This window comes from Gouania willdenowi, chromosome 10 (assembly GCF_900634775.1).
Source record: "Gouania willdenowi chromosome 10, fGouWil2.1, whole genome shotgun sequence".
NCBI classification, from domain to species: domain Eukaryota; kingdom Metazoa; phylum Chordata; class Actinopteri; order Blenniiformes; family Gobiesocidae; genus Gouania; species Gouania willdenowi.
The window spans coordinates 8,233,931-8,249,265 of NC_041053.1; the positions used below are offsets into that span (position 1 = coordinate 8,233,931).

General features: G+C 39.7%; 1 protein-coding gene across 1 annotated transcript in view; it reads right to left on the reverse strand.

Moving 5' to 3' along the window:
• The window catches only part of dlg3 (discs, large homolog 3 (Drosophila)), a 197,755-nt gene that overhangs the window by 36,970 nt on the left and 145,450 nt on the right, over window positions 1–15,335 (reverse strand). Inside the window, 2 exon segments of the mRNA XM_028458760.1 lie at window positions 3,497–3,599; window positions 5,939–6,095. Of these exon segments, the coding sequence (XP_028314561.1) occupies window positions 3,497–3,599; window positions 5,939–6,095 (260 nt within the window).

Here is a 15,335-nt window from a genome sequence, read left to right on the forward strand (position 1 = left end):
AAAAAACCCACTAATGTACGAGTGACTGTAATAGGAAAACAACTAACCTGTGCCATGTTCAGTCTGTCATTACCCGTTGACTTATGAAAATGTTACACATGATGTACTTTATTATTTCTGTAGAAAACGAGTCACCAACCTTTTTGAATCTGCCAGATACTTCAAAGGTACTGAATAATCCGTAGGGCTACCAGTTTGATTAACACTTCTTAAATAATACATTTTCACAGTTTCACTTTAATTAAAGGGTAAGATAATGAAGACAACTAACAGTAACTTAAAAAGGTAGGAAATGTTTTTTTTCCTTAATTAATGCAATTTGATCTATGCGTGCTATAGGTTTCACAGGTGTTGTTTAATGTTTTACAATAAAACAATACAGTTATATATATATATAAATATATAATGGAATCAGCCAAAATTGGTATCAGCAGGTCAGGCTTTTAAAACCCCTAATATGTCTGACTTTATTAGAAGGAAACACGTGTAAAAATGGAGGGCAGTGTTTCACTAAAGTGAGGGGGTAAATACAAGGGGAAAAGAGTTTGGGTCTGATGTTACTTTTATGTATACAAAGGTTCACCCAAAACAACAGGTGTTGTCAAAGGAATAAAACACAACCAGTGGTGTGCAGTCCACTAAATAATTTACTAATACATATATGATCTACATTCATTAATACTTATCTCATGCATGGCAGGGTTCCTCTGTAGCCTAGGGTTGAATATACATTTCCCACTCCAAAAACTGGAGTGAAAATCCTGAATGGAAGGTAAAGTCATATTTTGTCTTGTTCAGACAGGTTGGTTTTACCTTACTGATAAAGAATTGTTGACATAGTAATGCCTAATTGTGTGGACCCCAGGAAGAGTAGATATTACCATTTGGTAGTTTGACTAATGGAGATCCAATTAAATAAAAAAAAAGTAATTAAATAAAGTAGTGCAGTGCCTGTAGGAAGTATGTATAGCTATAGAAAAGTGGGAGGATAAGTAGCTTTTTCATGGTTGACCAAATGAGGTTGTGTTTGAAAGTGGGACGTCAAGGACATTTAGGTTTGTTGTGAAATGTGTAGAGTGATAACTATTGTGTTTTCATATACTTAAATGAATACATTGGGAAAAGCAACACAACAGCATGAAGTTTATGCCTGGAGAAACACTTCGAGATGCTGGGAGCTTTAATTCGTCTTTAATTACAAATAAAAGTTAAATTCTCTTTAAACTGACCTTGCAAACACTTGATTCTTAATGCAAATTTTATTCTGAATTAAACACACACGCACAGGCACACGCACGTGCACACACACACACGTCTCAGAAAGAGCGAGAACAGACGTGAGTAAACCTAGATAAGCTTATTCAAGGTGAATTAACTCTATAACCTGGAAGCAGAGTGATGGTTGTCAGTAGGGCTGAAACGAGTTGCTCGATTAACTCGATTACAAAAATTCCGATAATCAATAAATACATAAATTAACTGGACGATAAATGAAAATGAACAAGGAAGTTTTCCAGCCTTGATATATTGACATATGTATGTGTATTTGGCTGTGCGGTGCAGAGGTTAGCGCTAGCAACTGATATAAAACAGCAGATAACTCTAATAATTTCTCAGTGAACCTGCAGCGTAATTATTCTAAAATAGTCTACGACCGCCAGGCAATCTTAGATTTAGGTAAATCAAACAGTTATAGTCTGGTAGATGTGGCAACGGTCTTTAAATCCTTAAAAAGGTAAGGTATTAAATTTAATGTAGCCAAATTTAAGGTCTTAAAAGCTTTACATTTGAGAAAAAGGGCATTGAATTTGAGAAATTGTAGCATTAAATATTGTGGTACGTCTCAGTGCCTGTGCTCTGAAGTGTTGTGGATTTTAAACACTGTTTCTGATCATCACTATGACAATTCTAATAATGTCAGCAGCACAATATTTTGATATAGACAGAAATACTTTATTAATCCAGAGACAAAGTTATTTCCTCAGCTGCTAAAAACATCATTCCAGTGTCTGTCAAACACATACACACAGGTTTCTAGGTTACCATAGCAAATAGGCTCACCCCGGAAATTATATATTATTTGTAAGTAGTTAGTTGATTCAACTGTATTGTTATTTAATTGTTGGCACTGGCACTTATTAACACTACATGGTTAAATTGCAATAAATGGGTTAGTTTATGAGCCAAATTTAGCTTTTTTGAGAAATAAAAGCCAAATGCTTGATCGTTTAACAGCCATGTCATTTTCGTTATGCATTATTTGTTTTGGTTGCTTAAAAACGCAAACATTTTTTATCCGATTAATCGATCGATGAAGAGCTAGATTAATCGATTCCAAAAATAATCGATAGCTGCATCTCCAGTTGTCAGTCAGCAGGGATGACAGCCCCCTCTGTGTGTGCTTGTGGCGGGGAGGAGCTGACGGCAGCAACCACTGATCGGGATATATTATATTAGAGAGACGCTCCAGTGCCCACCATGGCATCACATGTGTATGTTCGCGACTGACACACCACTACTCCTTTGATTCCTCCGTGTGGCTGATACAAGTGTACACACACACACACACACACACACACACACACACACACACCGTGTACTGAGGCCAGGAGGTGGACTTTCCAGCGACTGGCTCTGGCGTGTGGTGTGCACATGGATAATATGTGCTGCGATTGAATTTTGAAGCACTTGACTGTGGTGCCTTTGGCGGACAATGGACAACTGCATTTATGAAGTCATTTTTCAACAGTATCATTGCCGTACAAACAAATCTGATGTTGCACACCTTTGAACCAAAAGGCAGCCATGTTGAAAGTTTGAGCTCTGTCTGTCCCTGAACCGCAGAGATATTTGAGCCACACACACGCACGCACGCACACACACAGACAGACAGACAGACAGACAGACAGATATTCCTTGCTCTATAGATAGATAAATAGATTGTTGCCTCACAATTACATGGGATCTCCCCTCTTTTCTTTGAGTAACATCTAACCTACCTTGTCATGACCTGTTGAAAAACAGGAAAATAGGTGCTCCAATATAACATGAATAATAAATGTCAAAGAGTAGTGTGGGAGGACATTGTGCCTTTGAACAGCCAAGAAGCAGTTTTAGGTTTCAGTCTGTTTTTACCACACAAGCAATATCACTAAATGAGAAACAAGAATGATACAAATGTATGTACTCTGAAAGAATTCTCCTTTTGTGGCTTTCCAATTTTGTCACTGTTATAGCGATCCACACCTATACTGATAATACAAAAATAAAGTGAGTGTAGGGTAAGTATTTATGAAGATGTCTTGGAAGTGTTTAATTTTTCAAGAAAGTTTTTGGAAATTAATGTGAATAATTTGTAGGTATCGTCCTTAAACTTCCTTAAAATCTGTAAATATGTTTTAGAAACAGAAAGATTCAATGAATGTTGGCAACTGCTTATTAATAGCTGCTACACCACATAATTAACCCCAGTGTTTTAAAACAGTAAGCCCCTCACCTTCTGGCCTGTATTGAGCAATAATGGTGACCGTTTGTCCAGCTCTTTTCAGAGCTGCCGCTGCCTGTTCATGCGTAGCATTTCTTAGGTTCACGCCATTCACCTGCAGGAAATCACAGAAATATTTGGTAAGAAAATGACTGCATTGCATTGCAAGACGGCTTTACAGACACCTGGTTTTATTTTACAGATAAGATTTTAACTGTCTGAGGGACACTCTTTGGTAAGCCATAGTTCTGTACATTATTGTATACATCAGTGTTTCTCAAATGACGGTACGTGTACCCCTACGGGAGAGAGAGAGAGAGAGAGAGTGGAAAAGTATCACCCCAGGCAAGATATGGCCAGAAATTATAAAAATGATATAGGGATGCACCGAATTGAAAATTTGAAGCCGAATAAAATATAAAGTTTTTCACTATTCTTTTTTATAGTGCATAAATAGCCCAGAATAAATTTTTAGACATGTTTTTTAAAGAAAGTAAATGTTTATTGAATATTATGACATTTTTAAAATATTCCAGTAGCCTTTGCTTTTCATAAAAAGCACAACAAAGTTTTTCATATATATTAGGCCTTCAAATAAACCAAAACATGAATTCCAAAAAAAATCTAAAGTGCAATAAAGCGGAGTTATTATGAAAAGAAATCACTTAATATTGGTTTTGCTACAGTGATATACATCTCTTTAGCCTCATTCAGAGGGACAAAGTTTAAAAAATTGTTTCCTCCCTCCCTTGTTATTTCACATTTTGTAAAAAGTCAGCTCCAAACGGGACAGTTGGATTTTGCCCACGTTGGCAGGTGACGTCACCTAACACGCCTCCTAGAATGTGAGCTCCTCCCTCTCCAACTATCTAACAGCTAAAACAACACTGCGTAGTAATATAGAATATATATTATACTTTATTGCCATATATGTAAATGCAAACTGCACTACTGGACACCCAAACTGCACTACTTTTTCTGCTGCTGATTGTGTTGGGAGTCACTGCTTGGAGCCACGGACCCATTGTTTACTCACATCAGCTGTTAGCACTCTGTGCTAATGCTACACCAGTCTATGCAGTGAGACCCGACACCGCTTGTGAACTGACAAGAAAACGGTGAGGATGTTTACGAATTTGTGGCTCACAGCGCTAACAACGGACTCAGTTGTGGAATTGGACGGCTCCCAACTTTTATGCGGTGACAGACGAAGGACAGCAGTAAGCAGAAAGGAGAGAGTCTGGCTGTGTTTGTGTGCGGAAAGGAGGAGCTGTTGCTGCTGCTGCTCCAGCTGCTCTGCTCCTGCAACAACGCGTGCACACTTTTCCGATTCAAAATCACTGCGCGTTGTTTGATTGCGTAATTGCGTCACACGCTACTATTTGGCCTTGCTTTTAACTCACTAAACCGAAGGCTGAATGTGACTTATTTTGCAATATTCGGCGGAATATATTCGGCCACCGAATATTCGGTGCATCCCTAAAACTATATAAATAAATCTATTCAGGAGCCACTAAATCAATGTTTTTCAAACTTGGAGTCAGGACCCCATGTGGGGTTGCCTGAAATTTCTGAAAAACAAAAATACATGAACTTCTTCCCCACCCTTTCCATTTCCTACCCTGACTCCCTCTTCCTTGTTCCCCTCCCCCTCACCTAGGTGTAACACTGCCCTATCTTTTCATATCCTCCCTATAATAAAATGTTTCTTGCCCTTCCTTAGCGAGGGCTGCTGATGGTCACAATTATGAAATCAAATAAATTCATTTATTTTATTGCAATAAAAAAACATGCATTGCTGTCTTATTGTAGTGTTGACCTTCGACAGCATGTGCAAGCAAAAGAAAAAAAAAATGGGGAAAAAAAAAAATACATTTTTGAAATGTATTAAATATTATTCTTTAAAAAATAAAATAAAAATAAAACAACAGACAAGTTGTTAATCTAGTTCAACTAAAATGCAGTAAAAAAAAAAATATTTAAAAATCTAAGCTCAAACATCAAAAACTAATTCAAGAAAAAAATGGCTTTGTGGTCGCCAAAAATTCTTGATATCAAAATGGGTTCACGATCCAAAAAAGATTGGGAACTAAATACTGTTTATTTAAACTTATTTACAAAATGAGATTCTTTAAAATGTGTGTTATCACTCGTTCATTCCATCATTATGCTCTATATATGTTTTTAAATAGTTTAGCCAAAAGGATTTGAGAACCACTGGTATACATCATACTAATGTAAGACCATTTCATTGTTAGATTTCAGATTTAATATCTGTAGTGCCAGGTTTAGAAACAATATATTGTATCACTGCAATCCTGGCTCCAAGTTGTTACAGATTTCTTAAGATTGTTTTTGCCAATTTATGGCTTATGGTCTTTCAGAAGTAATAATAACTGAAAATCCAAACTCTACAAAGAGATCAAATGCAAACTGTAAGATTGAATTACTGACCGAGAGTATCCGGTCACCCCTCCTCAGCTCGCCGCTCAGGTCAGCCGGTCCCCCAGCCAGGATGAAAGAAACAAAGATCCCCTCTCCGTCTTCGCCACCGACGATGTTGAAACCCAGACCAGTGGAGCCCTTGTGCAGCAACACCTTCCTTGGCTCCCTGTCATACAGAGCAACAACATTGTGAAGGGGAGGACAAGAATCACATAACGAGAAATGAAAAGAGATATAACCAAAACGCAACAGCCTTCGTTGTTAGATTTGTCAGGTTAGTATGATCTCAAAAGGTCATATTGTGTCCAATTTACTGAGCTACACCCACCGTTTTTATAAAAAGTCACAATGTATTGGTAAGTTACTACTGGATAAACAGCTTTTCTATCATTTCTTCTCATGACACAACATACCAGTTGAAAACATTGATTATACATGTAAGGAACAAGCACGGATACTAACGCTAATGAAGAGATTTGCTAATAACCACAAGGATATTGCTTAATGGCACAAGCAGCAAAATGATCAAAGTTCAAAACCCTATCGTCTGCTAGTACTTTCTGCAAACCTCACGGAAACGTGCACACGTGTACACATTTACCTACCCACTCACAACACCCAGCCGCCTCCTGCACAACAGAGCAGCTGAGCTGATGTAGCTTCAGCCGCAGTGACTCATCCTCCAATAGGATACTCACATTGCCTGAAATTTAATACACTAAAATGGCTAAACTACTGCTACTGATGGACAACCATGCCAGAGTAACACACATACATACACATTTGAACTTAACAAAGGGCAGGGCTTTCCACACCAATCAATACATATACATACATGCTCATCAGTCAATCGCTATTATCCTGACTGTGTCCATAAAGGCTGAATTCAAACTTGGTGTTTGACAATTTTCATATGACTTGAAGCCCAGGCAACATCCCAGGTTCATGACAGTGTTATGAGTTAATGGAAAATGTGTATACTGCAAAAGTAAATGAAAACTCCAGAATAGTTTTTCTTTTTAAATGGTCAAGCTACTTCTTTTAGCAACAAGTAAAGCTCAAAGTTTAATTGAAAAAAAAAAAAAAAATCCACACAAATGTGGTTTTAGGATTTGGAAGGTATAATGTTTCTTCATGGGTCAATAGATATGTCTGTACTAATAAGTCTTCTCTTGCATTCTTTGGGCTTGCCTAGCGTAGTGACCTAATCAACTATCAAACGGGTAAAGTCTGTAGCTAAATCTATCAACTTCCATAACGTTCCGGCTTAAAATAACTGCTTTCCACCTCAAGCTTATCTCCTCATTCAAACACAGCTCATTTAATCTCTATGGTTACCTGAGAATCCTTCTGAAAGAGCATTTCCTAACAGTAAATGCAGACTCATCACCAACATGGAAGATGAGATGTTGACTGAGAACATGCTGCATATGGCACATTGCACAACTCTGCAATGCTTCTTGAATGCTTTGCCCCAATCCTGCCAGCCACAGTTTAGAAACCACATCCCTCCCTATCGTATCCCTGTGTGCTGTGATGGGAACCAGGTCCTCTACATGTTGTGTCACTTCTGAAAGACAGTGGTGGCCTAGTGGTTAAAGAAGCAGGCTTGTAATCGGAGGATCACTGGTTTAAATCTCAGCTGGGCCTTCACTGTGGGATGTTGAGCAAGTCCCTTAACCCTAACTACTCCCTGGGCGCTACGCTGTAGCTTCCCACTGCTCCTCAGGGATGGGTTAAGTGCAGAGCACAAATAATCACTTGGGATTAATAAAGTATCTATCTGAACTTCAGAGTATCTGTATTAATCCAAACTGCATGATTTGATGCACTTGTCTCAGTAATACGATAGGGGATTCCGTCCCCTTTAGTAGTGGACAGCAACATTTCTAACTGTAAGCCTGGTGTTATGGAAACTATGCAGATAGATGTCCAGAATTCCCTTTCTTATTTGTCGTGCTGTAAACAAACTTCAGAGCTTGATGCTCTTTGGTTTTATGAAATATTACTTTACAATCTACCTACATCATGGACAGGCTATGCTGTAGGTATTCTTTCTGAAAAAAAGTAATACTAAGAACTTTGCCTGAGACATGAGGTCACTATTTTTTTTCTTTTGTTCATTCAAGTAGCTGTCTTTATTTATACCATTTATCCTGTGGACTGCCTGATCATTTTCCAGGAAAATGGGAGTAAATACCTACCTGTTTATATACAGAGACATAGTCCTCTTTCCCCAGCACAAGGCCTGCCTCCTCTCCTTTCTCCCTCTTTTCCTTTTCATCCATGCCAGGATGAAACTTCATATTCACCTGTTCACAACAATTGGCACGTTGGCCCGTGTCCTGACGCTCGCCCTAAGCCCGTCATCCTTCGTGACGTACTTCCATGGGCTCCGCGAAACCTGGAGGCTGAGTCGCGTGGGAAGGCTTGGCCCCCTTTCATAACTGCTAGCAGTTCTAGTTATTATTGTAATTGTACTTTTAAAACATCTGTTGCTGTTTATAATTGTATTTGACAATAAAATTTAGTAAAAACTGTCATTTTCAATTAAATTAAACGCAAACCTGTGGAATCTTGTTACAGTTCTATCACCGCTGTGTCATCAACTCACTAGAGACAATGTTCAAGCGTTCAAGGTTCGGTCTAAACGCACCTTAAAGGGGTAGTATTATAAAAAAATTCACTCTATAATGGTTTTGCTACAGTGATATACATCCCTTTAGCCTCATTCAGAGGGCCAAAGTTGAAAAAGTTCTGTTTCCTCACTCCCTTGTTATTCCACATTTTGTAAAAAGCCAGCTCTAAAGAGAGTGTGTGGATAGCAAAAGAAAATCACTATAGTAATAAAGCTGTTGTGTGGAATCAGTGTTCACAGACACCCGCTCATGTATATGCATGAAGGCCCCAAATCAGCCCGTTTCTAGAAGCGTCATTAGTGACTTTTCAGAGGGCTAAAACTCTGGAAAACAGGCAAGTTTGGGAAAATAAACCTCAAATATTATGTTTCTGGGGTTTTTGGAACAAATGGAGATGAGTGAAAAATAGCATGTGATGTCAAGCGACATGACTCAGGATGCAGGACAAAGTTGCTCAAAGTTGAAATTTCTTTAAGCGACAACTACCCCGCCCTTCACTGACAGTAGAGTCAGAGGCTGCAGCTGGCTCAGATTTAAAAATATACTAAAAAAAGTACAAGTACCTATGAAAGCAACTCAATTACAGTAATATGAATACTTGTAATCCATGACATTCACCTTTGCAGGTGGACAGATTTTAACATTGCAATTACCAGAAAGAATCAGACATTGCAGCATTCAGATGTCACCATCACACATCTCAGTACAGATCCACACAGCCTTCCAGCGGAACAAGGAGGACATCTTAAAAAGAGTAAGTTTACCTACAACCACAAAGATCAAAGATTTAAAATCATTAGACCAGTTCAGAGTATGTGAATGGAGCACTTCCGTGACTAATCAGTATGTCACATTTTGTCAGACACATCAACCTCCACAAGTATGCATTTAAAGTGCTTTATATTCTAAATGCAGCTTCCAAATCATTTATAAGTAGCAAAGAAGTATTCAGTCCTCACATTTGAAAGCTGGGACGTGACACCTGAGAGAGATAGGGTATTGCTTTGACACCAATTTAGTTCATTTTCCTGCTTTTTCCAATTTTTTTTTTTAGTTCAGAAAAGATTAAGACTAAATTAGAGCCAAAACAATGGTCTCATGACAAAATCTAAGGAACCGCAGAACATCAAGACAAGAACGTCAGCATAGCGAGGGTGCTTCTGATGTTCACTGTTGATTGTAAGGTGAACTGAATGCAGCTGCAAAAGTTTTGTATATCACTGGGTCACCTAAAGTGTATATGACACCAAAATTCATGTTTATGCCAATCTATCCATCCAGCCATCCATTTTTAAACTCGCTTTCTCCTTTTCAGGGTCCCAGGGGTCGGCTGGTAGCTATCTCCAACTGTCATCAAACACTAGGTGGGGGTACACCCTGGGCAGGCCACCAGTCCATTACAGGGCAACAGACACACAGACAACCACTGACAATCCTATTCACTACTGCGACTAATTTAGAGAATCCAATCAACCTGACAGGCCTGTTTTTGGATGGTGGGAGGAACCTAGAGTAACCAAGAAAACCCAGGACCTTCCTGTTGTAAGGCAGACGCTAACCACTACACCACCGTCTAGTCTTTAGTTTTAGTCACCGTCAGTGAGGTCTTTTATTATAAGACCTCACTGTCCTTCCATTGTCTACTTGCACAGATTTACTCGCATCTGAGCATGAAAGGTAACCATTGTAGAAACGTACTTTTCCAGAAATCAAACTCTAATGTGCCATAGCCTATGAGGTCATATCAAACAGACAAGAATTTGTTATGTAAATTGCTGAAGAATTAGTTAAAAAATGTATTTGTATATTTTGCTTAAGTGCTTGAATTAATATCCTACTTTTTTCTTCTATTAAAAAAAACAAAACATTTATGGTGTTTTTATTTTACTTTTCCTGACTGACAGATCGTATCTTCTCTCATCTGTTCCATCTCATCTAAATCTAATATTGTGTTTCTTTTTAGCGGCCTGCTTGTTCAGTGGTCATTACCGCAGGCTTTCAAATGTTGTGTTTATTGTGCATGCACATTAAACACTGAGGCGTCGTTTTAGTTTGAGTCAAGTATAAATAGAGACAGATTCAAAGACGCTAGTGATTATTGTACACACGTATCTAGAGTAGAAATGTCAAATGTAAAAGTGAAGGAAAGGCGAATTAAAGGGCGACACTGTGGGCAGAGGGTGATACAAGCTTAACTCATTCCCCACAACCAGGTTCTGCCACTTTTATAGGAACCAGCGTTAACTGCGAGATTTATCATGCTCCTTTCTGGTAAGCGCCAAGGGGGCTTTTTGGAGTCTACTGGAGCCAGATCCACATCTGATATAATCTGGATTGGAACAGCTAGTAGTGTAGTTCTACTTGTGTCATGACACAAACACACTAGGGACAATCATGTACACAGAAACTGTCATACGCAGGACATTATGCTTATCTGTATGTCTGCGCTTGAGCTTATGTGTATGTAAGCTCACAATGAGCAAACAGTCTGTGTAGATGCATGGTTGCTGATGAGAGGGTGAGGACCTGCATGCAGCCTGTGGATAAATCATGACAGCTACAGGGATGTCTACTGCTGCTCTGTTGACCTGTTCTTAATCAGCATTTTTGTCCTCACTGCATTATGATCACGGAAAATATCTGTAATTGTTTTTAACGTCAAAGGAGCAGCGGAAAATAAAATCAAAGACAGCAAACCAGGATTTTTGAGTAGGTCAGTAAGCAAGTCGCACTATTTTCTCTCTAATCTGTTAAAAAGACGAATTATTCATTTATTGACATCTGAACCTCAGTGTACAGGCAGGTTTAATTGCAGTGTGTTTAGACATATCAGGTTTTATTTAAAAGACTTCTAAATCTGGCCTAATCTGTTTTGGTAGCTCATTTGTTAGGCTTTGGGACTCCAAACTGGGAAAAGGTGAAGACCAAAAACCTTTTACCAGCGTCTTTATGCACCTTTGAAACATACTTGGTTACTGTTTTTGCTTGTCTGTGGAATGCACCAAACAATGTAAATGGCTGCTCAAATCAAATTAAATGAATGCAGTGGGATCGAATGTTTTATCCAGTTTTTAAATCTTTTTTTTTTCTTAGAAAAATAGTAGTTAAATATGCATTGTAAACATTGAATTATCTAGCCAGGTTAGATAAAGAGTTTGTTAAAAAAAAAATATGGTGCTGCCATCTAGTACTAGAAGAAGTGATTTTTATTGATATATTTATTTTTATTGTCATATATGTATTAAACACATGGAATTTGTTCTCTGCTTTTAACCCATCCTGAAGAGCAGTGGGCAGCCACAGTAAAGTGCTCAGGGAGCAGTTGGGCAAGGGTCTTGCTCAAAGTCCCAGCGTGATGTCCCACAATGGACTTAAACTGGCAACCCTCCAGTTACAAGCCACCTTCCTTAAACACTGAATGGTTGTTGATGAACTGGCGCCCTGTCCAGGATGTACCCCCGACCAGCACCCAATGAGAGACGGAGATTGGCACCGGCAGACCCCCGTGTCCCTGACAAACAGGAATAAGTGGGTCTGAAAATGAATGATGGATGGGCAGAGTATTGTGCTTAGAATTTCACAAACTGTTGATCAACTGAAATTTTGACAAACAACTATCTTCTTAAAAGGTATTTTGAGCTCGTTCTCCAGATGAATTACAAATTCCTTTAATTTGACTATCTTTTAGTCTTTTTTTATATTGTGCATTGCTTAATTTTAATTTATTTATGGTTTGAAGCATTAATATTAATGTATGTAATTGCTGTGAGGTAGAGGTTTGGAGTTGGACCCTGATGCAGGTGGAGACAGAAGATGGTAGGTTTCTAGATTTATTTTGGCCATGGTCATACACTGATAGGCAGTGCAAAACACAGGCAAAAGTATCAAAAATCAGCGTTGGTGTAGCAGAGGTCGTCAAGCATAGCCAAACAGTCAGGAACAAACAGGTAATAATCCTGGAGCAGGCACAAGGAAAAACAGAGCCCAAGAACAGCCTAGAAACTGAAAGAAAACTTCCAGAATGAACACATAAAGACACTGTGTGGTTACACGAGAAAGCTGACTGAAAGGAGTAAAGCAACAGCAGCATTCAGGAGGCCTGCAATGAGGCAGACTGAAGAGGAGATGAAGAATAGAGTTCCGGGAGCCTGTCGGACGAGGTGACATTGTACAGAGGCATGGACTAGGCAACATCGTGCAGAGATGGCAATGAGGAGACGTTGTGCTGAGGCAAGGAGACCTCGGGTAAGGCAGAAGAAGAGACCCCTGAAAGGGCAGACAAGGAGACGTTGTGCAGATTTCACAACGAGGAAGAACCAAACACAACCAGCGATTAGGCGGAAGTGTCAGGCAGAACCGGTAATGACATGGTGATGACGACAAAGAGCCAGGTAGAACCAGCGATGACGTAGAGTCATCTGGTAAAACTGGTAAAGAGGACACTGGCGGAGGCAAGAACACCTTCGTGCGGGGAGCTGGCACTGGGGAAGTCTGAAGCACTTTTGTGTGGGGGATCGGCGCTGGTAGAGTCTGGGGAACTTTAGTGAGGAGAGCCGGCACTGGCAGAGTCAAAAGGACGCTGACAGAAGCCGGCTGTGACAGCGGAACACTGACTGAAGCTGACGTGACATAAGGACAGATTAAGGATGTGACAAAGGGACACTGACTGAGGAAGACTGTGGCATAACGTTGGTTGACACGAGTGAGCTGGCCCGGGACCGGACCAGATACCAAGATGCACAAGAGGGCTAGACTGAGGACCTAGAGACACGAGTGAAGTAGATTGGAAACCAGGAGACACAAGTAAATAGGACAGGGAAACTGGAGATACAAATAGACTGAACTGGGAACCAGGATCCACAAGTAGACTGGGCTGAGGACCAGGAGTCATAGGACTTACAAAGTAGATGTCATGCATACAGGTTTCTTGCCTTGGCTAATTTGGAACCCCAGTCCCTGGTTAGACAACAGGTAAATTAGTTAAAATCTACAACCAATAAAAAACACAAATTTTGTATACAGTACAATGCATGATCACAAACTATTACGCTAGTGTTCACACACTTGCTTCACTCTCAGCCACTATAAACATCTCTCCAAACCAACGCTTCTCCTTCCGAGAATGGTGAATGAGGAACACCACTGGTTTTTATTTCCAACTCTCCTCTCAGGTACATTTATCTGACTGAGTCACAGGTTTGAATAATGAGGGAGTTTTATCCAGCTCAATGAGGTGGGTGCAATCCTGAGCCCAAACGTACCACACCTTCTGTCCAAACCTTGAATAATAACTCGACTCAACCTCTAGGTGTGCTGTGCGGCCTTTCTTGAAGGGGGTAAGAAAAGGGCTCAACTCATTGACAAGGTGTACTTAAAAAAGTCACCACTGAGGCTACATAAACTTTACAAATATAAAATCTACAGTTTACACATAGATCCCACAGTAGCGTTCAGCCATTAGTCTTTCTGTGTTACAGTAATGTAACACAGACAGGATCTGTGGCCAGAAGTTGTATCATTACTATATTATATTGTATATTTACCATATAATACCTTACATATGAAAATAGCTTGTCTCAATATTGTCGCTATGCTCCTAACAGATGGAGTCGAGCAGCTTGTGGCAGTGTGAGGTCCTTGTGGCTGCACTCCTGTGGTGTTTGTACGAGCAGGTATGACTATTTCAAACTGCAGCAGGCCAGATATTTGTGTCAAAGTGTCTTTGATGTGAGCAGATGACGTAAACTGATCTTTCATTGATTGGAAACCTTTAATGCATTGTTTAAACTTGAGCATATTTTGTAACGATGAACATGATAAACATTAAATACTGAAAAGACAACACAAAAATCCATTAAAATGTATTTTCCTTTCACTAGTAGGGCAATTCAACCAGGAGCTTATGCTCCTTTTTAGTGGTTTAGAAAAAGTTACCCATTTTTATGAAAAATATGAATTAATGTAGCAACAAATGAAAACAGAAAGCACCAACATGCACACATTAATACAGTCAGATGTCTTGTACGTGAGATGACCAAAACATGCAAACTGAAGGAAACCAAAGGAAGAAGTCACTATAACCCTGCAAATCCCTGCTCATCCCTCGTCATTCTTTCTTTCCATCTACTCCTGTTTTTTCAAATATGTGCACAGTTGCACATGACGCTGAGGCAGGTGTCCTTAAACATTTGGCCACACTCCTTTTTGCCTGAGGCCTGATTCAGACTCGTAGCTACAGAGAGGAGAGTTAGCTAAGCAAAGTATGATGGACTAGGTTAGTACCTGCCAGAGAAGGGGGGTGGAGCTTGGCACAAGGGAGCAGGGGAAGGACAGAAGCTTCTGTAGAGAGCCTGGGGCACCTTGCTGTCCCCAGGTTTGTGGATGACACTGTAAATAGGCTCAGCCCGGCTGTGGGGTACAGGAATCACAGTGAACTGGACAGGTGATGACAGAAATACAAGCACACATACAAGCGACAAATGCACATACAAGTCACGTAGAAAGCTTGTACAAAGACGTTATAGAAAAGCACAAACACACATGCACACATACATGCACAAAAAAGATACAGCCTTTTCCTAGAGTCACGGGTGAAGCTGACTCAAAACCGAGTCGTGGGACACTAGAATCAAGCAGTGAAGAATGCCACTTCTGATACAGTACTTGTATGAAAGGTCAAAGGCTAAAACATCATCATAACAACTGAAAGGAGGCCTCTCTTCTTAACACACAACCACCACAAACTGACCAGCTATGCTCCAGTATGC